This window comes from Budorcas taxicolor, chromosome 15 (genome assembly GCF_023091745.1).
Source record: "Budorcas taxicolor isolate Tak-1 chromosome 15, Takin1.1, whole genome shotgun sequence".
Taxonomy (NCBI): Eukaryota; Metazoa; Chordata; class Mammalia; order Artiodactyla; family Bovidae; genus Budorcas; species Budorcas taxicolor.
In genome coordinates, this window is record NC_068924.1 from 45,640,300 (window position 1) to 45,663,632 (window position 23,333).

Here is a 23,333-nt window from a genome sequence, read left to right on the forward strand (position 1 = left end):
GTTATTGAGGTATTAGTCCTGAATGAGAAGAAAAATGAGAAAGAACTGGCCACATGTTTAAGTCTAGAGATGGAAAGAAGGGAATCTGAAGGCATTCAGACCTGAACAATAGGAATAAAACAATCTGCTGGGGGATGGTGGGGGGCAGGAATCAGGATGGATAGGACCTGTCAGCTAAAGGCTGTGGTGGATCCTGAGGAGTTTCCTGGGCCCAAGATGGTACGAGGTAGCATGAGGGCCCTACAGGGAGCTGAACACACTTCAGTCCTGGTGTGGCCTGGACCCCAGCCTCCCTGGACTATTGATTCCTCCCCCATCATGACTTTTTTCCTTCTGATTTTCTCCCAGGTCAGAGAGTGTGAGCTGGAGCCAGGGTCCAAGTTGGGCCTGATCCAAAACCTGAGATCAAGCTGCTCCTGGAGCCTGGCCTGGAGCTGGATCCCAAGGCACAGCTGGACTGGCCCTGCCATGCGGAAGGAGCAGGGCACTGCACCTTCGTGCCCGGGCATGCAGATCCCCAGGCCCCTCCCCCTGCTGTCATTGCTGATGCTGCTGCTCCTGGGGGCGGGGGCGCCAGGTGCCTGGGGTCAGGCTGGGAGCTTGGACCTGCAGATTGATGAGGAGCAGCCAGCGGGCACGCTGATCGGGGACATCAGTGCAGGGCTTCCAGCGGGCACAGCAGCACCTCCCATGTACTTCATCTCTGCCCAGGAGGGCAGCGGGGTGGGCACGGACCTGGCCATCGATGAACACAGTGGGGTGGTCCGTACAGCCCGTGTCTTGGACCGCGAGCGGCGGGATCGCTACCGCTTCACTGCAGTCACTCCCGACGGCGCCACTGTGGAAGTTACTGTGCGAGTGGCTGACATCAATGACCACGCTCCGGCTTTCCCACAGGCTCGGGCTGTCCTGCAGATACCTGAGCATACAGCACTTGGCACCCGCTACCCACTGGAGCCTGCTCGTGATGCCGACGCTGGCCACCTGGGAACCCAGGGCTATGCCCTGTCTGGTGATGGGGCTGGAGAGACCTTCCGGCTGGAGACACGCCCTGGTCCGGATGGGGCCCCAGTGCCTGAGCTGGTAGTTACCGGAGAGCTGGACCGAGAGAACCGCTCACACTACATGCTGCAACTGGAGGCCTATGACGGTGGTTCACCCCCTCGGAGGGCCCAGGCCCTGCTGGACGTGACACTGCTAGACATCAATGACCATGCCCCAGCTTTCAATCAGAGCCGCTACCATGCTGCAGTGTCCGAGAGCCTGGCCCCCGGCAGTCCGGTCTTGCAGGTGTATGCCTCTGATGCCGATGCAGGTGCCAATGGGGCTGTAACTTATGAGATCAACCGGAGGCAGAGCGAGGGTGACGGACCCTTCTCCATTGATGCACACACGGGGCTGCTGCGGCTGGAGCGGCCGCTGGACTTTGAGCAACGTCGGGTCCACGAACTGGTGGTACAGGCTCGGGATGGAGGGGCTCACCCTGAGCTGGGCTCGGCCTTTGTGACCGTGCATGTGCGAGACGCCAATGACAATCAGCCCTCCATGACTGTCATCTTCCTGAGTGCAGATGGCTCCCCCCGTGTATCTGAGGCTGCCCCCCCAGGCCAGCTTGTTGCTCGAATCTCTGTGTCAGACCCAGATGACGGTGACTTTGCGCATGTCAATGTGTCCCTCGAGGGTGGAGAGGGCCACTTTGCTCTCAGCACCCAGGACAGCGTCATCTACCTGGTGTGTGTGGCTCGGCGGCTGGATCGGGAGGAGCGCGATGCCTACAACTTGAGAGTTACCGCCACGGACTCAGGCTCACCCCCACTGCGGGCCGAGGCTGCCTTTGTGCTACATGTCACTGATGTCAACGACAATGCGCCTGCCTTTGACCGCCAGCTCTACCGACCCGAGCCTCTGCCTGAAGTTGCCCTGCCTGGCAGCTTCGTGGTGCGGGTGATGGCCCGGGATCCTGACCAGGGCACCAACGGTCAGGTCACCTACAGCCTGGCCCCAGGCGCCCACACCCGCTGGTTCTCCATAGACCCCACCTCAGGCATTGTCACTACGGCTGCTTTGTTGGACTATGAGTTGGAACCTCAGCCACAGCTAATCGTGGTGGCCACGGATGGGGGCTTGCCCCCTCTCTCCTCCTCCGCCACAGTGAGCGTGGTCTTGCAAGATGTGAATGATAATGAGCCGCAGTTCCAGAGGACTTTCTACAACGCCTCGCTGCCTGAGGGCACTCAGCCGGGAACCTGCTTCCTGCAGGTGGGTAAGCCCCCCAACACACAGCGGAGTGGTGCTGTGGGCGGGACTGGATCAGAGGGTCACAGGGGACCTCAGAGCAGGAACCAAGCCTTGGAGGTGCTAGCTGTTGATGGTGACATTTGCCAGAGGGTTCAGTCTTATTCAGTGAGCTGCACAGTCTGTGCAGAGGGTGAGGGTTACTGAGAAGATGAGAAAGCAGGGTGCAGGAGCTGGGCCAGGCAATCTTGGGGTTGAGAGAATTAAGATTGGATACAGAGAAATGTGTCTTGTGGTGTGAGGAAGTGAGAGGGGACTCTTAAAAGTTTCAGAGCTATTCTGCAAGGGCAGAGATGGTGATTCCGCACACCCATGTGGCTCCTGTTCCCCAGGGCAGATGCCAGCATTTACAGAGCCCTCCAATCCTAGTCCAGTGCTTGACTGTCCTGGCAGATACACCCATCCATGCCCTTGGAGTGAGCCCTAATGCGACTTGGGATCAGGCACAGGGATGAGAGATAACAGGAAGTATTCAGTGAGATCCCAATGTCCAGGAAGACCTCTCAGAGGACAAGGCAGGAACCCTGGACAGGCTGAGGGAGCCACAGACTTCCTGCAAGTCAGGCCTGGAAGAGATGGGTGGGGAGGCATGCAACTGGAAAGGCAGGCCAAAGCCAGATTGCAGAAGTCCTTGGACACCAAGCTGTGAGGAGTTAGGACTTTACCTGGAAGGCAGAGAGGGTCACTGAACTTCTTTGGTCCAGAAAAGGCAAGATCAGATGGTTTTTTCTTTGTTTAAGACTTTATGTTTGGGAGGCAGTTTTTGATTCATAGCACTATTAAGTGGAAGGTGTAGATTTTCCATATGCCCCTGCCCCGACTCACACTGTCAGCATCCCCCGCCAGAGTGATACATTTGCTGCAACAGGTGAATCTACATAACCATCATTATCACTCAAGTCCATAGCGTCCATTAGAGTTCACTCTTGGTGTTGTACCTTCTATGGGTTTGGATAAAAGTATATTGTATGTGTATAATGGACATATATAATGACATACAGTATAACACATAGAGAGTGGTTTCACTGCCCTAAAAATCCTGTTCCCCTCATCCTTCCCTCCTCACTATAGATTGTTTTTATTTTTTTTTACTTTACAATATTATATTGGTTTTGCCATACATCAACATGAATCCACCACAGGCGTACACGTGTTCCCAGTCCTGAACCCCTCTCCCACTTCCCTCCCCAAACCATCCCTCTGGGTCATCCCAGTGCACCAGCCCCAAGCATCCTGTATCCTGCATCGAACCTAGACTGGCAATTCATTTCTTATATGATATTACACATGTTTCAGTGCCATTCTCCCAAATCATCCCACCCTCTCCCTCTCCCACAGAGTCCAAAAGACTGTTCTATACATCTGTGTCTCTTTTGCTGTCTCACATACAGGGTTATCGTTACTATCTTTCTAAATTCCATATATATGTATAGTATACTGTATTGGTGTTTTTCTTTCTGGCTTACTTCACTCTGTATAATCAGCTCCAGTTTCATCCACCTCATTCGAACTGATTCAAATGTATTCTTTTTAATGGCTGAGTAATGCTCCATTGTGTATATGTACCACAGCTTTCTTATCCATTCATCTGCTGATGGACATATAGGTTGCTTCCATGTCCTAGCTATTATAAACAGTGCTGCGATGAACACTGGGGTACACGTGTCTCTTTCTATTCTGGTTTCCTCGGTGTGTAAGCCCAGCAGTGGGATTGCTGGGTCATAAGGCAGTTCTATTTCCAGTTTTTTAAGGAATCTCCATACTGTTGTCCATAGTGGCTGTACTAGTTTGCATGCCCACCAACAGTGTAAGAGGGTTCCCTTTTCTCCATACCCTCTCCAGCATTGTGTTTTTGTTTGGTTTTTTGTTTGTTTGTTTTTGTTGTTGTTGTTGGGTTTTATTTGGCTGTACCACGTGGCATGTGGGCTCTTAGTTCCCCAACCAGGGATTGAACCCATGTCCCATGCAGTGGAAGCATGGAATCTTAACCACTGACCCGCCAGGGAAATCCCATGTAACTTGCTTTAAGGGTGAAAATAGATTAGATCAATGGTAAGTAATACACTGAAAACTTAACTTAGCGCTGTAGGCCTGGCACTGTGCTGGGTCCTGAGAACAAAGAATTGTTCCCAGGCAGGTCACAGTCTAGGCAAGGAGATACACCAGTAGCTAGTGATGTATCAGGTGGCATATGAAGTGCTATGGAAGCCTAGAGGCAGACCTTTGCAAAAGCGGTGATACTTTGCCAAGGGGATAATATGGGGTGTATGGACAGGAACTCCAAGCCCACAGAAAAAGCTGCAGGGCACCATGATATGTGTTCAAGGGCAGCATTGTTCAGGTTGGCCTCAACTGTGCTGATGAGAGAGTTATGGGGAGACGAGAGTAGACAGGGGCCGGATCAGCAGCTTTGACTTTATTTTAAAAATCACAGGGAACCAACGAGAAGTTCTAGGTGAATCTGATATGTCTTCTGGAACGATTGCTTTGGCTCTCCCACAGAATTATGGATGCAGGAGAGGAGACTGGAGGCAGGGAGGTCTCTTAGGAGGACATGTTTGTGTCTCAGAAGACCCCTGATCATCTTCTAGGAGCTGCTGTTTGCCTAGACTTTCAGGCCAGTGCCTGGACCTGGCTGACCTCCCATTTGGCCAGACTCTGGGTGCTTGCCTGCCTACTGCTCTCCAGCTTCCACCCACTCTCCCATGTGTTTACTCTCCCTCTTGGCCGAAGACCAGTGGGCTGTGGCTTCTAGCTTCCCTCCTCACTAGTGCCTGAAGCAAGAGGGCATCTCTCCAGGTGGTTTCCTGGAGTTTTTACTAGTAGTAATCATAGGGAAGCAGGGGTGAAAATGACCACTGGGTGTTCATAACCTTTATAAGAAGGCTTAATATTTGACTCATTCAATATTCATTTGAATATCTGTCATTAGGGACACAGAATACAGTAATGATTGAGTAACTGCTACCTAATTCATGGAGTTTACAGTTTAGAGGGGAGATTCATATGCAAAGAAACAGTTTTACTGCGATAAAAGAAACTTCCATATGGAGATATATACGAGTTACAGATGGGCAGTGTGAATGCTTTCCCAAAGAAAAGGACTTTTGAGCTGAGACAAAGGATAAGCAGGAGCTGACGAGGGAACCAGATAAGGGCAGGGTTCCATACAGAGGTGACATGCTTGTTCAAGGGCCTACAAGTGGCTCAGCGTCTCTGGAGTGTAAGGTGTGAGATGGAAGAGTGGGAGATGAGACTGCAGGAGGCCAGACAGTAAGGAATGAAGCCAAGACAAGGACGGTGAGCATTTTTCTTTAAAGGACATTGAAGCTTTTTGAGTAGAGGAATAATTTGATCATATTTGTTCTCTCAAAAGGTGCTTTTGTTAGTGCAGAGCAGTGGTTCACAACAGCTGGGGATTTTGCCCTCTGGAGGGGACATTTGTCAACATCTAAAGACATTTTTGGTCATCACAACTGGCAAGATCGATCAGTACCTAGTGGATTGCGTGCGTGCGAGCTCAGTCGCTCAGTTGTGTCTGACTTTTTGTGACCCCATGGACTGCAACTTGCCAGGCTCCTTTGTCCATGGGATTTTCTAGGCAAGATTACTGGAGTGGGTTGCATTTCCTCCTCCAAGGGATCTTCCTGATTCAGGGATCGAACCCACGTCTCCTGCATCTCCTGCATTAACAGGCAGATTCTTTACCACTGAGCCAACTGGGAAGCCCATTTAGTAGATAGAGATGCTGCCAAGCATTCTAAAATGCACATGACAGCACCACAACAAAGAAATGTTTGGTCCAAAATGTCAGTCATGCAGAGGTTGAGAAGTCCTGGTGCAGAGGACAAGACTGGAGGGTTAGACACCTATCAAAACGGAACTATAGTAGCCCAGGGGAGAGACGACTCAGGCCTGAGTCAGAACAGCAGTAATGGTAATGGAGAGGAATAGACAAATAAGAACGATAATGAGGATTTACTTGGTCCCCAGTTGATTGATATGTCGGCAGAGGAAAAGGGAAGAACAGATTTCTGGCTCGAGCAGCTGCGTAGATGGAAGAATCATTAGAGAAAGGTTGGAATGATCATGAGTTTAGTTTAGGACAGGTTGGATTTAAGGTGCCTGTGGGACATCCAAGTGGAGATGTTGAGCAGGCATCTGGATGTACAGGTTAGGAGCACAGAGGAGTGGTCTGGGTCAAAGTACAGATCATCATCAGAGCCACAGCAGTGGAAGAGAAGGCACTCAGAGAATGTGTGGAAGAAGATGCCAAGGAAAGGTTCCAGGGAACAACAGTGTATAACAGACAGAGTAAGGCAAGGTGGAGGAAGGCTGGGCAGTGGGGAAGCAGTGGCAGGAGAAGCAGGAGAGACTCCTGGGAAGGAAGTCAGCATGGCGCAGAAGCAGTAAGTTTGTGGTCTAGAAGGAATTTTAGAGTTCACACATGAAGGTCTTTGTTTCCTCCTTGCATTATTGCATTTGATGAGAGCTGGGGGTGGGGGAGGGGGGCCGTGGAAACAAGAGGAGAGAGGTGAGGTTAGTTACAGCTTTCAGGCAGAGCTGGAGAGGGAGCTGACCAAGGTTGGACTGTGAAGAGGGGCTGAGAGCCTGCTGACAATGAAGGCTGTGCCTTTGTAGCAAAACCTCTGAGCAGAGGCTGCACAGGCCAGAAAACTCACTTCTGCCTTGGTCATTTCCAGTCACTGGCCCCTGTGCCTTTTGGGGTCACTTCCTGACAACCTCCTTGACCACTATTTATTGCTTTCTTCCTGCAGCGAGTCAGAGGGCAGAGGTCTTTAACAGCTTCTGGAGATGGTGCCGCAGCTGTGCTGCTGCCTACCAGATGGATGCGGGGGGAAGTTTGTCTCCTGGGATATCCGGGCCCACGGCCACAGTAAAGAGTTAGAGCAGGAGCTGTTTCCAGGGCTCAGCATGGCAAGGTCTTAGTGTCTCTCAGGAGGGTAAACAATGGCACAAATCACTTCTGTCAAAGGCCTGGGCAACAATCAGAAGTCCTTGGCTCGGCTTCTCTCTGAGCAACATTTTCTGGCTAAGAAAGGGGAACTCTCCAGCTTCCTTTCCATAGCATATCATGACCCTGAGGCCCTCATAGCCACAAAGAGTACTTTGTCACAGCTACAGCAGTCTGCACCAGCTAACCCACTGCTGAGGGCCTAATGTGCACCCAATTTATAAAACCTGCTTTGAAAGAAGTTTTTGTTGTAAGGCAGGGCAATCCAAATGTCTGTTTACTCAATGAACAAATTTACATAGAGTACCTACTGCGCACCTGGCCCTGTCTTAAGCTCTGAAGCTTTTGGAATGGCGTTTCCTGCTGATTTGACTCTGAAATGTTCAGAGGCTCCTGACTTTGGTGTCCAATCATAAACCTTACCTGAGCCAAACTGGGAGATGTCTGAGAAGACACCAAGAAAGGCTTTCCCTATTTCTTAGTTTGGGGGAGCCCCTGGAACTTAATGACCTGAATATTGTCCTATAGACCTGCAGTTCTCTGTCTCTCATTTCCAATGAGATTGGCTCGAGAGGTGAAGGGATGTGAAGGGTGCATAAGCCACATCCATAAATGCATAGAGCAGACCCTCATCAGCCCAGCGATCAATCAGATCCCACTTAATGACCAAACTCAATAAAGAGAAGGCCTATGACAGCAGTCTGAATAAGTCTGTAGGTCAGCCAGTTCTCTGCTTGGAGTGATTCTGAGACTTGGTGATGTTTATTAACTTGTTGTGACCCACCTGGAACTTGCTGTCACAGCCCTTAGCACTTTGCTTTCCTCATCCATTTGCAGATTCTGTATTTGTGAATTCGCCAACTGTCTAAAATTTCTCTGTAACCCCTGAATCCACACTCATGGAGTTTTCACTGTCATTCCCGGACATGTGCAGAAGGATGGAAAATTCAAGTCTCTCGATGAGCACATTCCGGCTGAGGTCGAACAAGGCAATGCCCTGCCTTCGTGTTTCAGCTCTTATGTTGTAAACAAGGGTCCTTTTCGTGGTCTATTTGGTGCCACATTTTTCACATTTTTGTGCTTTCTGTTTGGTGATTTTGCTGTTTAAAATGGTCCCCAACTGTAGTGCTGAAGTGCTGTCTGTGTTCTTAAAAGCAAGAGGGCTGTGCTGTGCCTTATAGAGAAAATACATGTCAGTTTCACTTAGATATGAATTGTGCCGTTAGCCCTGAGTTCAGTGTTAGTCAGCCAACAATATATATTAAATAAGGTGCCTTTAAACAGAAACACACATAAAACAAAGTTATATATCGATCAGTTGACAAAAATGTTGTGATCAGAGGCTCATAGGAAGCTAACGCAAGTGGTGAGATCTGAGCTGGGTTTAGAGTTTAGCCTGTAACCTACTAGTCCCTTCTGTGTATCCACCATCCAGAGACTCTGGGCACCAACTGGCCAAGGGTCTGCTCCTTCTAATTGCTACTTAACTATGGCTTTTCTGGCCAAAAAGATGGGGCATCACTCACCCCAGCCTCTCCCCAGGTGACAGCCACAGATGCGGACAGTGGCCCATTTGGCCTCCTCTCCTATTCCTTGGGTGCCGGACTTGGGACCTCAGGGTCTCCCCCATTCCGCATCGATGCCCACAGTGGCGACGTGTGCACGACCCGGACCCTGGACCGTGATCAGGGGCCCTCAAGCTTTGACTTCACAGTGACAGCTGTGGATGGGGTGAGTGGGCACACTGTGGGCAGCTTGTGGGGAGGGTACTCAGCAGGGCCAGTCAAGACCCACCTGACTTAATGGCTGCATGTCTCACTAGGGAGGCCTCAAGTCTATGGTATATGTGAAGGTGTTTGTGTCAGACGAGAATGACAACCCACCTCAGTTTTATCCACGGGAGTATGCTGCCAGTCTGAGCGCCCAGAGTGCACCAGGCACAGCTGTGCTGAGGGTACGTGCCCATGACCCTGATCAGGGACCCCATGGGCGACTCTCCTACCACATCCTGGCTGGCAACAGCCCCCCGCTCTTTGCCTTGGACGAGCACTCAGGTAAGGATCCTCCCATTCCCAGGGCCCTGCCTGCCCCCCACCCCAACCCTTCCAGTGATATTCTGTTTCCTTATGCATCTCCACTTCTGTCCCTCCTCCCAGGGCTATTGACGGTAGCCTGGCCCTTGGCCAGACGGGCCAGTTCCATGGTGCAGCTGGAGATCGGGGCTCGGGATGGAGGTGGCCTGCAGGCAGAGCCCAGTGCCCGAGTCAACATCAGCATTGTGCCTGGAACTCCTGTACCACCAGTATTTGAGCAGCTTCAGTATGTCTTTTCTGTGCCAGAGGATGTGGCACCAGGCACCAGTGTGGGCATAGTCCAGGCACACAATCCACCAGGTATCCCTTATCATTATATCCACGTGGTGCCATACCCAGACACCCCAATGTAACCCTCGGGTATCACACCACTGACAGTCCCAATACAAAACACTCTGGTTCTAGTCCCCGCCACCTCCTTGGGCATGGTGCAGGCACTCTGCTTCATCCCCAGGTACACGAATATCACCCTAGTGCCACCCAGCTTCTCTGCCAACACCTGCCTCTCCTCTAATACTTTGAAAGGCCCAGATGTGGACACTACCTAGCCCTTTTGGGGATCAGAGTCTGGGCTCCAACTTAGAAGGTGTCCCCATCTCTTTTCTGACTGCTCTCTTTTCCCTAGGTCGCTTGGGACCTGTGACCCTCGCCCTATCGGGGGGCGATCCCCGAGGACTCTTCTCCCTAGATGGAGCCACTGGGCTGTTACAGACACTTCGCCCTCTGGACCGGGAGCTGCTGGGACCAGTGCTGGAGCTGGAGGTGCGGGCAGGCAGTGGAGTGCCGCCGGCGTTCGCTGTAGCTCGAGTGCGCGTGCTGCTGGACGATGTGAACGACAACTCCCCTGCCTTCCCTGCGCCTGAAGACACAGTGCTGCTGCCATCGAGCACTGCCCCAGGGACCCTCATCTATACACTGCGGGCTCTGGACCCCGACTCAGGAGTTAACAGTCGAGTCATCTTTACCCTGCTTGCTGGCGGTGGTGGGGCCTTCACTGTGGACCCCACCACAGGCCACATACGGCTTATGGGACCTCTGGGGCCTCCAGGGGGGCCAGCCCATGAACTGGAGCTGGAAGCCCGGGATGGAGGCTCCCCACCTCGCACCAGCCACTTTCGACTACGGGTGGTGGTACAGGACTTGGGGACCCGTGGGCTGGCTCCCCACTTCGACAGCCCTACCTACCGTGTAGACCTGCCCTCAGGCACCACCCCTGGAACTCAAGTCCTACAAGTGCAGGCTCGAGCACCAGATGGGGGCCCTGTCACCTACCACCTTGCAGCAGATGGGCCAGGCAGCCCCTTTGGCCTGGAACCACAGAGTGGATGGCTGTGGGTGCGGGCAGCACTGGACCATGAGGCCCAGGAGTTGTACACACTGAAAGTAATGGCAGTGTCTGGATCCAAAGCTGAGTTGGGGCAGCAGACAGCCACGGCCACCGTGAGGGTCAGCATCCTCAACCAGAACGACCACAGTCCCCGCTTGTCTGAGGAGCCCACCTTCCTGGCTGTGGCCGAGAACCAGCCCCCAGGGACAAGCGTGGGTCGGGTCTTTGCCACTGACCGAGATTCAGGACTCAATGGACGTCTGACCTACAGCCTGCGACAGCTGTCAGAAGACAGCAAGGCCTTCCGCATCCACCCTCAGACTGGTGAGCACTGGGACCCAAAATCTGAGATCCCATAGCCTCATCCTCAGAATGGTGAACACCCAGACACAATCCCCGGAGCCTGGTCGTGGGGACCAGGACTGAGCCCGGAGTTTTCCCCGGGCATTCCTTTCCACACTCCCCCAACCCCAGCCTCTCACAGACCCCAGGCTCTTCATCTCTGGCTACCCCATACATGCTCTCTGTCTATCCTGCATTTGCAGGAGAGGTGACCACACTACAAACTCTGGACCGCGAGCGGCAAAGCAGCTACCAGCTTCTGGTGCAGGTTCAGGATGCAGGGAGCCCACCCCGCAGCACCACAGGCACCGTGCATATCGCAGTGCTTGACCTCAATGACAACAGCCCCACCTTTCTGCAGGCCTCAGGGGCTGCTGGTGGAGGCCTCCCCATACAGGTATGTGAAGCTGCAGGGCCCTGCCTCAAAGAAGGAAGAGAGAATGTGGGTGTCTGCTTAGAACTGTAGATAGAGGTAAAAGAAACTGCATCTTGGAACAGGTGTGAGAGTAGAAAGGGGGCTTTGTCTGCACAGAGGTTAGCGGAATGTATCCTGGGTTGTCTCAAGAACGGAGGGAGACAACTGTATATGAGTTGTATGTTCCCACAGGTACCAGATGGTGTGCCTCCAGGAACGTTGGTGACAACTCTGCAGGCCAAGGATCCAGATGAGGGGGAGAATGGAACCATCCTGTACATACTAACTGGTATATGGGGAGTGGAAAGAAGGGAGTTGGTGGTGGATAGCCTGTCCTCATAATATGCCCAGCTCTGGAATGGAAGCCCTCATCCTTGCTCCGCCTGTCCCCAGGTCCTGGCTCAGAGCTCTTCTCTCTGCACCCTCACTCGGGAGAGCTGCTCACGGCAGCACCCCTGATCCGAGCAGAGCGGCCACACTACGTGCTGACATTGAGCGCTCATGACCAAGGCAGCCCCCCTCGGAGCTCCAGCCTCCAGCTGCTAGTGCAGGTATGGCTGCCCTTCCTCCAGTCTATCCAGGTCTCCTTGCCACCAACGTGGGCACCCCCCGCCCCAGAGCGCCATCTTCCTAAGCCCTTGTGCCCTCTCCTGCAGATAGGCTACTCTGACTGCCCCTCCTGCTACTCAGTAGGCCAGCCCAGATTCCCTTTTACTTGGGTCCCCCTGATTCCGTCCTCCTTCCCGGGTCCACAACAGGTGCTTCCTTCCACTCGCTCGGCTGAGCCTCCGCCGGAACCCTCAGAGCCAGACCCGGTGGCGCCTGTGCCTGTCGTGCTGACCGTGTCAGCAGCCGAGGGGCTCCGGCCCGGCTCCCTGTTGGGCTCTGTGGCGCCGCCAGAGCAGGCAGGGGTGGGCGCCCTTACCTACACACTGGTGGGCGGCGCCGACCCAGAGGGCACCTTTGCGCTGGACGCGGCCACTGGGCGCTTGTACCTGGCGCGGCCCCTGGACTTTGAGGCGGGTCCGGCTTGGCGCGCGCTCACGGTGCGCGCCGAGGGGCCGGGAGGCGCGGGCGCGCGGCTGCTGCGAGTGCAGGTGCGCGTCCAGGACGAGAACGAGCACGCGCCGGCCTTCGCGCGCGACCCGCTGGCGCTGGCGCTCCCAGAGAACCCCGAGCCGGGCGCGACCTTGTACACTTTCCGCGCGTCCGACGCCGATGGCCCCGGCCCCAACAGCGATGTGCGCTACCGCCTGCTGCGCCAGGAGCCGCCTGTGCCCGCGCTTCGCCTGGACGCGCGCACCGGGGCGCTCAGCGCCCCGCGAGGCCTGGATCGGGAGACCACTCCCGCTCTGCTGCTGCTCGTGGAAGCCACTGACCGGCCCGCCAACGCCAGCCGCCGCCGCACAGCACGCGTTTCCGCGCGCGTCTTTGTCACGGATGAGAATGACAACGCTCCAGTCTTTGCCTCGCCCTCACGTGTGCGCCTCCCTGAGGATCAGCCGCCCGGGCCCACGGCGCTGCACGTGGTAGCCCGGGACCCCGACCTGGGCGAGGCCGCACGGGTGTCCTATCGCCTGGCAGCTGGCGCGGACGGCTGTTTCCGGCTACACCCCAGCACCGGTGAGTTGGACCGCTAGGAGGGATGGGGACGAGGAGGATGCTAATACAGAGCGAGTGTTTCCTTCCAACCTGCCCACCGCTCACCTAGGAGCGCTGTCCGTGGTGCGGTCTCTGGACCGCGAACAGCGAGCTGAGTACGTGCTGACTGTGGTGGCCTCTGACCACGGCTCCCCACCGCGCTCGGCCACGCAGCTTCTGACTGTCAGTGTCGCCGACGTCAACGACGAGGCACCCGCTTTCCAACAGCTGGAGTACAGCGTCCTCTTGCGGGAGAACAGCCCGCCTGGAACATCTCTGCTCACTCTGCAGGCAACCGACCCTGATCTGGGTAAGCGTAAGGAGGGGCTGAGTTGGAGGAGGGAGGGACTGGGTCAAGAAAGGGTATATTCACCCTGTGATCTTACCCCACGCTGGCTCTTCTCAGGGACCAACGGGCAAGTGACTTATGGAGGCATCTCTGGCGAAAATTTCTCCCTGGACCCAGACACTGGGGTCCTTACCACTCTTCGGGCCCTGGATCGGGAGGAGCAGGAGGAGATCAACCTGACAGGTATACACTGACAGGCTCCCCAAAGCCTGAGGTGGCATAAACACCAGTGTTACATGGGCAGGACCCCCAAAGTACCTTCAAGAAACTTCTACCTCTTACAGCACAGCTTGTATTTTTAATCCTTTGGGGGAGTTTGTCAGAGTACAAGATGAACTGACTTCTAGGCTGTCACCACTGTGATTATACTAACTCTCAAATACATAATGTCACAGCTGTGCCTTCTAGGATTCCCTCCGATTACACTGTAGCCATTTAACAGAGGCTGATATGGAGAAGGCAATGGCAACCCACTCTAGAACTCTTGCCTGGAAAATCCTATGGGCAGAGGAGCCTGGTAGGCTGCAGTCCATGGGGTCTCCAAGAGTGGGATACGGCTGAGTGACTTCACTTTCACTTTTCACTTGCATGCATTGGAGAAGGAAATGACGACCCACTCCATTGTTCTTGCCTGGGAAATCCCAGGGACGGGGGAGCCTGGTGGGCTGCCGTCTGTGGGGTTGCACAGAGTTGAACATGACTGAAGCGACTTAGCAGCAGCAGCAGCAGCATATGGATACTGAGTACCAAAGAGGTTAGCTCAGGCTAACACATCTTGGAAGTGGCAGAGCTGGGACTTGAACCCAGATCTCTTGTTATCTCATTTAGTGCCTTTCCTGTTATACCACCACATATATGTATGCGTGCCTGTGTGCTTGTGGGTGTGAAAAGGTGGACATATTCTGACTTTTGTGTGTACCTGGTGAACACATGTGGTGTGGATTCCTCCATGGGAGAGGGATAAATCTCATTGACTTTGCTTCCCAACAGTATATGCCCGGGACGGGGGCTCGCCTCCACTGTTGACCCATGTCACAGTGCGAGTGGCTGTGGAGGATGAGAATGACCATGCCCCAACATTTGGGAGTGCCCATCTCTCCCTGGAGGTGCCTGAGGGCCAGGACCCCCAGACCCTTACCACGCTGCGGGCCTCTGACCCAGATGTGGGAGCCAACGGGCAGCTGCAGTACCGCATCCTGGGTGAGAACCTTCCTGTACCTACTTGCCCAGGGCTACTTCTTGTTGGCCTGTGTCCCAGACCCAGTGTGGCTGGGTCGTTCTCTTTATGTTTCTGGGTCTCCAAGCATCTCTTTTTATGCCCCTCCAGTACTTGATCTCCCTCTTTGTCTCTTTTTATCTTCCTGTATCTTTTCTTTCTTGATTGTCTCTCCCTGTAGAGTAGTTGTTCTCAAACCTTTTCATCTCAGGAACCTTAACGTTATTTTTTTAAGCTTTTTATTTTATATTGGAGTACAGTTGATTAACTATAACAGTTGTGATAGTTTTAGGTGTACAGCAAAGTGATTCAGCTATCATATACATGTAATCTATTCTTTTTCAGATTCTTTTCCCGTTTAGGTTATTACATAATGTTGAGTAGAGCTCCTTGTGCTATACAGTTGGTCCTTGTTGGTTATCCATTTTAAATGCAGTAGCATATACATGTCAATTGCAAACTCCCTAACTATCCCTTCTCCCCACCCTTCCTCTTTAAGGTCTCTAAGTCTGTGAGTCTGTTTCTGTTTTGTAAATAAATTTGTATCATTTCTTTTTAGATTCCACATATAAGTGATATATATTTCTCTTCCCTGTCTGACTTTCTTCACTCAGTATGACAACCTCTGGATCCATCCATGTTGCTGCAAATGGCGTTATTTCATTTTTAATGGCTGAATAATATTCTATTGTATATATGCACCACATGTTCTTACCCATTCATCTGTGGATGGAAATTTAGGTTGCTTCCATGTCTTGGCTACTGTAAACAGTGCTTCAGTGAACATTGAGGGATGCGTGTATCCTTTTGGACCATATTTTTCTCCAGATATGTTCCCAGAAATAGGATTGAAGGATCATATGGTATCTCTAGTTTTTAAAGGAACCTCGATACTGTTCTCCATAGTGGCTATACCAGTTTATATTCCCACCAACAGTGTAGGATGGAGGAACCCTTATATCTTAATTTTTAAGAACTGTAAAGAACTTTGGCTTATATGATATCAGCATTTATTGATGTAATAAAATATGATATAATAATTGAACATATAAAATATATAATAAACACATACCATTATTTACCACATTTGGTATTAAAACTGAGAACATTTTTAAATATCACTGCAAAACAAGCCGATGAAGCGTACCACTTGCTGTATTTCTGGACAGGCCCAAGGAGATTTACTGTCCATTTTGTTGGACAATAATGAGGTTGCAAAGATTAAAGCAAGTATGATTGAACACAAGGTAACAAAAGCTGAGTGAATCTATGAAAACACATTTATGCTTTAAACTTTCTACCTAGAATATTCTGGAAATCACACCATTACATAAGCACACATTCCATTAACCATCCAAGTTATGACATCATCATATGTCATGTAGCATCTGGACTCCACTCTGCATTTGTGAGTTGATGAGAATGGAAAAGTCATATAATGTCTTAGTATTGCTATGAAAATAGTTCTGATCTTATGTACTCCCAAAAGGGTCTCAGGGGGATTCTTGGGGCCCCCAGACCACACTTTGAGAAAAACTACTTTGTAGTTTCTTCCTTTACCTTCTGTGTTTCTCTGCCTTTATTCCACTTTCCCTCTCCTGCCCTTCTCCCTCTCTCTCTCCCTCTCTCCCTTTCTTCTCCGTTGCCTGTAAATCACTCTCTCTCCCATGGGCTGCCACATGTATGTTTCTGTGTGCATGCCCTTCTCTGCAGATGGGGACCCCTCAGGAGCCTTTGTCCTGGACCTAGCTTCTGGGGAGTTTGGCACCATGAGGCCACTAGACCGGGAGGTGGAGCCAGCATTCCAGCTGCAGATAGAAGCCCGGGATGGAGGCCAGCCAGCTCTCAGCGCTACGCTGCTTGTGACGGTGACAGTGCTGGATGCCAATGACCATGCCCCAGCCTTCCCTGTGCCCTCCTACTCTGTGGAGGTGCCTGAGGACGCACCTGCAGGGACCCTGCTGCTGCAGCTGCAGGCTCATGATCCTGATGCTGGGGCCAATGGTCGTGTGACCTACTACCTGGGTACAGGTGCAGCAGGAGCCTTCCTGCTAGAGCCCAGCTCTGGGGAATTACGCACAGCCACCACCCTCGACAGAGAGCAGTGTCCCAGCTATGCCTTTACAGTGAATGCAGTGGACAGTGCAGCTGCTGGGCCCCTAAGCACCACAGTGCCCGTCACCATCACAGTGCGTGATGTCAATGACCATGCGCCCACCTTCCCCACCAGTCCCCTGAGGCTGCGCCTGCCCCGCCCAGGCCCTGTCCTCAGCACTCCAACTCTGCCTCTGGCCACTCTGCGAGCTGAAGACCGTGATGCTGGTGCCAATGCCTCCATCCTGTACCGGCTAGCAGGCACGCCACCTCCTGGCACCACCGTGGACTCTTACACTGGTGAAATCCGTGTGTCCCGCTCCCCTGTATCTCTGAGCCCCCGAGATCGTGTCCTCTTCATTGTGGCAACTGACCTTGGCCGTCCAGCTCGCTCTGCCACTGGTGTGGTCATTGTTGGGCTGCAAGGGGAGTCTGAGCATGGACCCCGCTTTCCCCGGACCAGTAGTGAAGCCATGCTCCGTGAGAATGCACCCCCAGGTAAGTCCCTAACCATGTCTCCCAGCTTTGTATCCCTGGATGGGCTGGGGTTGCTCACTGAAAATGCTCCCCAAACTCCCTCAGTGTAGTGCTCACACTTCAACCAAGGCCCTCCTCTCTTTAGGGACTCCCGTTGTCTCCCCCAAGGCTATCCATGCAGGGGGCTCAAGTGGACCCATCACATACAGCATTCTCAGTGGGAATGAGAAAGGGACATTCTCCATCCAGCCTAGTACAGGTAAGGGGCAGGAGCAGGGGGCTCTGGAGGACAGGTTCCTGGGGGCGCTCCTCTTTGGGCCCCAGGAGATTCGGTTGAGGAGGGGCTGTCCTGCAGTGGTAAGCCTCAGAGACAGAGGCGCTAGGGCAAGCAAGAGGTCTGTCAGTGATCCATTCTGTCTTCCCCCAGGAGCCATCACAGTCCGCTCAGCAGAGGGGCTGGATTTTGAGGCAAACCCACGGCTGCGACTGGTGCTGCAGGCGGAGAGTGGAGGAGCCTATGCCTTCTCTGTGCTTACCCTAACTCTGCAAGATGCCAATGACAATGCGCCCCGCTTCCTGCAGCCCCACTACGTGGCCTTCCTGCCAGAGTCCAGGCCCTTGGAGGGACCCCTGCTGCAGGTGTGGGGTGTGATAGGAAGATGGGGGCAGGGCTGGGCAGACTTTGTCTGCCACCAGGCCAGTGCCAGCAGCCTCCTACTCCCACCAGGTGGAAGCAGATGACCTGGACCAAGGCCCCAGTGGACAGATCTCCTACAGTCTGGCCGCATCCCAGCCAGCCCGGGGATTGTTCCATGTAGACCCAGCCACGGGCACTATCACCACCACAGCTATCCTGGACCGCGAGATATGGGCCGAAACACGGTGAAGCTTGGCTCTGTAGACCCTGAGACTCTTTCCTGGGTCCATGCAATTTCGACTCCTGCATTAAATCCCTTTCAATCCCTAGGCCACATCCTGAGTTCCCCCCTTCCCCTCTGCTACCTGTCCTGAGCCCTCCTGTCCCTGCCCAGGGTTCTTGCTTATCCCAGGCCCCACCCCCTGATTGTGCTCTGTGTTCAGGCTGGTGCTGATGGCCACAGACAGAGGAAGCCCAGCCCTGGTGGGCTCAGCTACCCTGACGGTGATGGTCATCGACACCAATGACAATCGCCCCACCATCCCCCAGCCCTGGGAGCTCCGAGTGTCAGAAGGTGAGGACTGGGTCAAGTGAGGGGTATAATGGGTGGTAGGGAAGCATTATTGCCCACCATGGGGCTCCAGGACTGTCTGCAACTGTAACAAACACACTTGTGCCATGCATTGCAGATGCACTGTTGGGCTCGGAGATCGCACAGGTAACGGGGAATGATGTGGACTCAGGACCAGTGCTGTGGTATGTTCTGAGCCCTTCTGGGCCCCAGGATCCCTTCAGTGTCGGCCGCTATGGAGGCCGCCTCTCCCTCACGGGCCCCTTGGATTTTGAGCAGCGTGACCGCTACCACCTACAGCTCCTGGCACATGACGGGCCTCACGAGGGCCGGGCCAACCTCACGGTGCTCGTGGAGGATGTCAATGACAACGCCCCTGCCTTCTCACAGACTCTCTACCAGGTGCCAGTGCCCACCCCCGCCCCGGGCCCAGGGCTGCTCATGATGGAGGGAAGTGACAATGCTAGAAGGAGCTGCGGTGGGCTGTATGTTGGAACTGACTTGGGGACAGAGCTTGGGGGATATAAAGGTCCCATCTCAAACCAGCCTTCTCAGTCCTAAGAAGTGTGTCCAGGTTCTGCATTCAGGGCCCAGAAATGGGGGAAGGGCGGCAATTTGAATATTAAGGGGTGTAAGGGCTCCAAGCTGGAACGGGTGCCGTGCAGAGCTCATGGGACCAAGCTGCAGAACAGAGGCTGAGTGAGCAGCAAGGCAGCTGAGAGGCTCAGCCGTAAACTTCTGTCTTACACCTCAGGTGATGCTGCTTGAGCACACACCCCCGGGCAGTGCCATTCTCTCCGTCTCGGCCACTGACCGGGACTCGGGCGCCAACGGTCACGTCTCCTACCACCTGGCTTCCCCTGCTGAGGGCTTCAGCATTGACCCTAACAACGGTGTGTCCTTCCTGGCATCTACCCCTTATCTTTGACTGTGCTGGGGCATATTTTGACCTCATCCCTAGAATTTCTTGCCTGAACTCCTGACACCTAGATCTCTGACCTAGGGAGGACATTTCCCCGCTTTTGTATCTTTTTTTTTTTTTTTAATTTTTGGCCGTGCTGCATCTTCACTGTTGCTCGCAGGCTTTGTGTAGTGGCAGTGGGCAGGGGCTACTTTTCATTGCAGTGCATGGGCTTCTCATTGTGGTGGCTTCCTTCATTGTGGAGCATGGGCTCCAGGCACTCAGGCTTCAGTAGTTGCATCATGCAGGATCAGTAGCTGTGGCACACAGGCTTTGGTTGCCCGCGGCATGTGGGATCTTCTTGGACCAAGGATCAAACCCTTCTGTGTCCCCTGCATTGGCAGGTGGATTCTTATCCACTGGGCCACCAGGGAAGTCCCCCTTTGTCTCTGTTTTAAGCACTGTCCTGACTGCATGTCTGGAAGCCATTCTCTGAATCCTGGAGCCGCTTCCATAATCTCCCAGCACACAGGCCACTCCCTGGAATCTGACTTCCAAGGCTAATTCCCTATCCCCGGAGGGTCATTCTGCTCACCCATGGTCTCTGCTGATGGCATATTTCTCTTCATTCTGTTTTCATCTCAGGGACCCTGTTCACAACAGTGGGGACAGTGGCCTTGGGCCATGAAGGGCCAGGCATGGTGGACGTGGTGCTGGAAGCCCGAGACCACGGAGTGCCAGGTCGGGCCGCCCGCGCCACAGTGCACGTGCAGCTGCAGGATCAGAACGACCATGCCCCGAGCTTCACGCTGCCACACTACCGCGTGGCTGTGACTGAGGATCTGCCGCCCGGCTCCACCCTGCTCACCCTGGAGGCCACAGACGCCGACGGGAGCCGCAGCCACGCCGCCGTGGACTACAGCATTGTCAGTGGCAACCGGGGCCGAGTCTTCCAGCTGGAACCCCGGCTGGCGGAGGCTGGGGAGAGTGATGGACTAGGCCCCCGGGCCCTGGGCTGCCTGGTGTTGCTTGAGCCTCTAGACTTTGAAAGCCTAACCCAGTACAACCTAACTGTGGCGGCAACTGACCGGGGGCAGCCACCTCGAAGTTCGGCTGTGCCAGTCACCGTCAGCGTGCTGGACGTCAACGACAACCCACCTGTCTTCACCCGAACGGCCTACCATGTGGCAGTGCCTGAGGACACGCCTGTGGGAGCTGAGCTGCTGCACGTGGAGGCCTCCGACGCTGATCCGGGCCCCCATGGCCTTGTGCGCTTCACCCTCAGCTCAGGCGACCCCCTGGGGCTCTTTGAGCTGGATGAGAGCTCCGGGGACTTGCGACTGGCCCGCCCCTTGGACTGTGAGACCCAGGCTCGACATCAGCTTGTAGTGCAGGCTGCCGACCCTGCCGGGGCACACTTTGCCCTGGCACCAGTGACCATTGAGGTCCAGGACGTGAATGACCACGGCCCCACCTTCCCTCTGAGCTTGCTCAGCACCAGCCTGGCTGAGAACCAGCCTCCAGGCACTCTCGTTACCACCCTGCACGCAATTGATGGGGATGCCGGGGCTTTCGGAAGGCTCCACTACAGCCTGCTGGAGGCTGGGCCGGGGCCTGAGGGCCGTGAGGCGTTTGCGCTGAATAGCTCAACTGGGGAGTTGCGGGCACGAGTGGCCTTTGACTACGAGCACACTGGCAGCTTCCAGCTGCTGGTGGGAGCTACAGATGCCGGGAACCTGTCCGCCTCAGTCACCGTGTCAGTGTTGGTGACCGGTGAGGATGAGTATGACCCAGTGTTCCTGGCTCCAGCTTTCCACTTTCAGGTGCCAGAAGGTGCACGGCGTGGCCACAGCCTGGGTCACGTGCAGGCCACAGACGAGGATGGAGGTGCTGACGGCCTGGTGCTGTACTCACTGGCTGCCTCATCCCCCTATTTTGGTATCAACCAGACTACAGGTGCCCTGTACCTGCGGGTGGACAGCCGGGCACCAGGCAGCGGAACAGGCACCTCCGGGGGTGGGGGCCGGACCCGACGTGAGGCGCCACGGGAGCTGAGGCTAGAGGTGGTGGCAAGGGGGCCTCTGCCCGGTTCTCGGAGTGCCACAGTGCCCGTGACTGTGGACATCACCCACACTGCGCTGGGCCTGGCACCTGACCTCAACCTGCTCTTGGTGGGAGCTGTGGCGGCCTCTCTGGGAGTCGTGGTGGTGCTTGCCCTGGCAGCCCTTGTCCTGGGACTGGTGCGGGCCCGGAGCCGCAAAGCTGAGGCGGCGCCTGGCCCGATGTCCCAGGCAGCACCCCTGGCTAGCGGCTCGCTGCAGAAACTGGGCCGAGAGCCACCCAGCCCGCCGCCCTCAGAGCACCTGTATCACCAGACTCTTCCCAGCTACGGTGGGCCAGGAGCTGGAGGACCCTACCCCCGCGGTGGCTCCCTGGACCCTTCACACTCAAGCGGCCGAGGCTCAGCAGAGGCTGCGGAAGATGACGAGATCCGCATGATCAACGAGTTCCCCCGAGTGGCCAGTGTGGCCTCCTCCCTGGCTGCCCGCGGCCCTGACTCCGGCATCCAGCAGGATGCAGATGGACTGAGTGACACCTCCTGTGAGCCACCTGCCCCCGACACCTGGTATAAGGGCCGTAAGGCAGGGCTGCTGCTGCCGGGTGCAGGAGCCACTCTGTACCGAGAAGACGGCCCCCCAGCCACCGCCACCACCTTCCTGGGGGGCTGTGGCCTAAGCCCCGCACCCACCGGGGACTACGGCTTTCCAGCAGATGGCAAGCCCTGTGTGGCGGGAGCGCTGACGGCCATCGTGGCCGGTGAGGAGGAGCTCCGTGGCAGCTACAACTGGGACTACCTGCTGAGCTGGTGCCCTCAGTTCCAGCCGCTGGCCAGTGTCTTCACAGAGATTGCCCGGCTCAAGGATGAAGCTCGGCCGTGTCCCCCGGCGCCCCGTATTGACCCACCGCCCCTCATCACTGCCGTGGCCCACCCAGGAGCCAAGTCCGTGCCCCCCAAACCAGCCAGCACGGCCGCAACCCGGGCCGTCTTCCCACCAGCCTCTCACCGCTCCCCCATCAGCCACGAAGGCTCCCTGTCCTCAGCGGCCATGTCCCCCAGCTTTTCACCTTCACTGTCTCCTCTGGCCGCTCGCTCACCTGTCGTCTCACCGTTCGGGGTGGCCCAGGGCCCCTCAGCCTCAGCTCTGAGTGCAGAGTCTGGCCTGGAGCCACCAGACGACACCGAGCTCCATATCTAGGTGTGGCCCGGGCCGGGCCCCGACCTGGGATGCGCACAGTGTCCCCAATGCAGGCCCCATCTGAGCCTGCCCGGGCAGCCTCGGACCATGATTGGCCACGGGGGAGGCCAGCTCCCCACCCCAGAGTCCTCCAGTAGGGGCAGGTCTCACGTCCTGCCCCAGCCCTGGCAGAGCCCCAGTACCACGAGGCCCAGTTGGGCACTGACCTATGGCCAGGTCCGACGCAGGGAGAGAGATGAGGAAGGAGGCAGCAGCCCCAGGGTTCCCCTCAGTGAGGGCCTCTTGCCCTGTGCCAGCACCCTGAGATGGAGCTGAGACTTTATTTATTGGGGGGTAGGGGAGTGGGGGCAGCCCCTGCAACTTTGTTCAGGCCCAGCTCCTTTGGGTTCCACTGACACCCCTGCCCCTGCCCAGAATCAAGTGCCAATTCTCACTCTGGAGCCTTAATAAACTGCAGTTTGTATCCAGTGTCCGGATCTGTTCTCTGGGCCCATAGGGACAGGGCAGTGATGGAAAGGCTCCTGACACCTTGTAGACACCTCAGGAGGCACAGAGTGGGATGGACATAGGGGTGTCCTAGGGTGGGGGAGTGGGGATGGCACTAGGAACCCAAGCCTACCCTGAGGCTGTCACATCACTCTGCAGTTGACCTTTCCCTCTAACATGGGCAGGAGGCCAGATGAAGGCAGACAGCAGGAGCTTGCTTGTGGCAGCAATCCAGAGAGGAATTGGCTGACTGGGGA

General features: G+C 55.1%; 1 protein-coding gene across 1 annotated transcript; it reads left to right on the plus strand.

Annotated features, from left to right (window-relative positions):
- Positions 1-468: 468 nt before the first annotated feature.
- Positions 469-23,042, plus strand: DCHS1 (dachsous cadherin-related 1). Its single transcript, XM_052652442.1, has 20 exons — positions 469-2,259; positions 8,813-9,001; positions 9,093-9,324; positions 9,427-9,663; positions 9,989-11,014; positions 11,236-11,429; positions 11,640-11,736; positions 11,841-11,998; positions 12,206-13,070; positions 13,159-13,398; positions 13,495-13,620; positions 14,428-14,637; positions 16,367-17,245; positions 17,370-17,483; positions 17,652-17,863; positions 17,952-18,106; positions 18,305-18,435; positions 18,551-18,834; positions 19,187-19,325; positions 19,979-23,042. Exons 1-20 carry the CDS (start codon positions 469-471, stop codon positions 22,588-22,590), a joined length of 9,891 nt encoding a protein of 3,296 aa, XP_052508402.1. The 3' UTR covers positions 22,591-23,042.
- Positions 23,043-23,333: the final 291 nt, after the last annotated feature.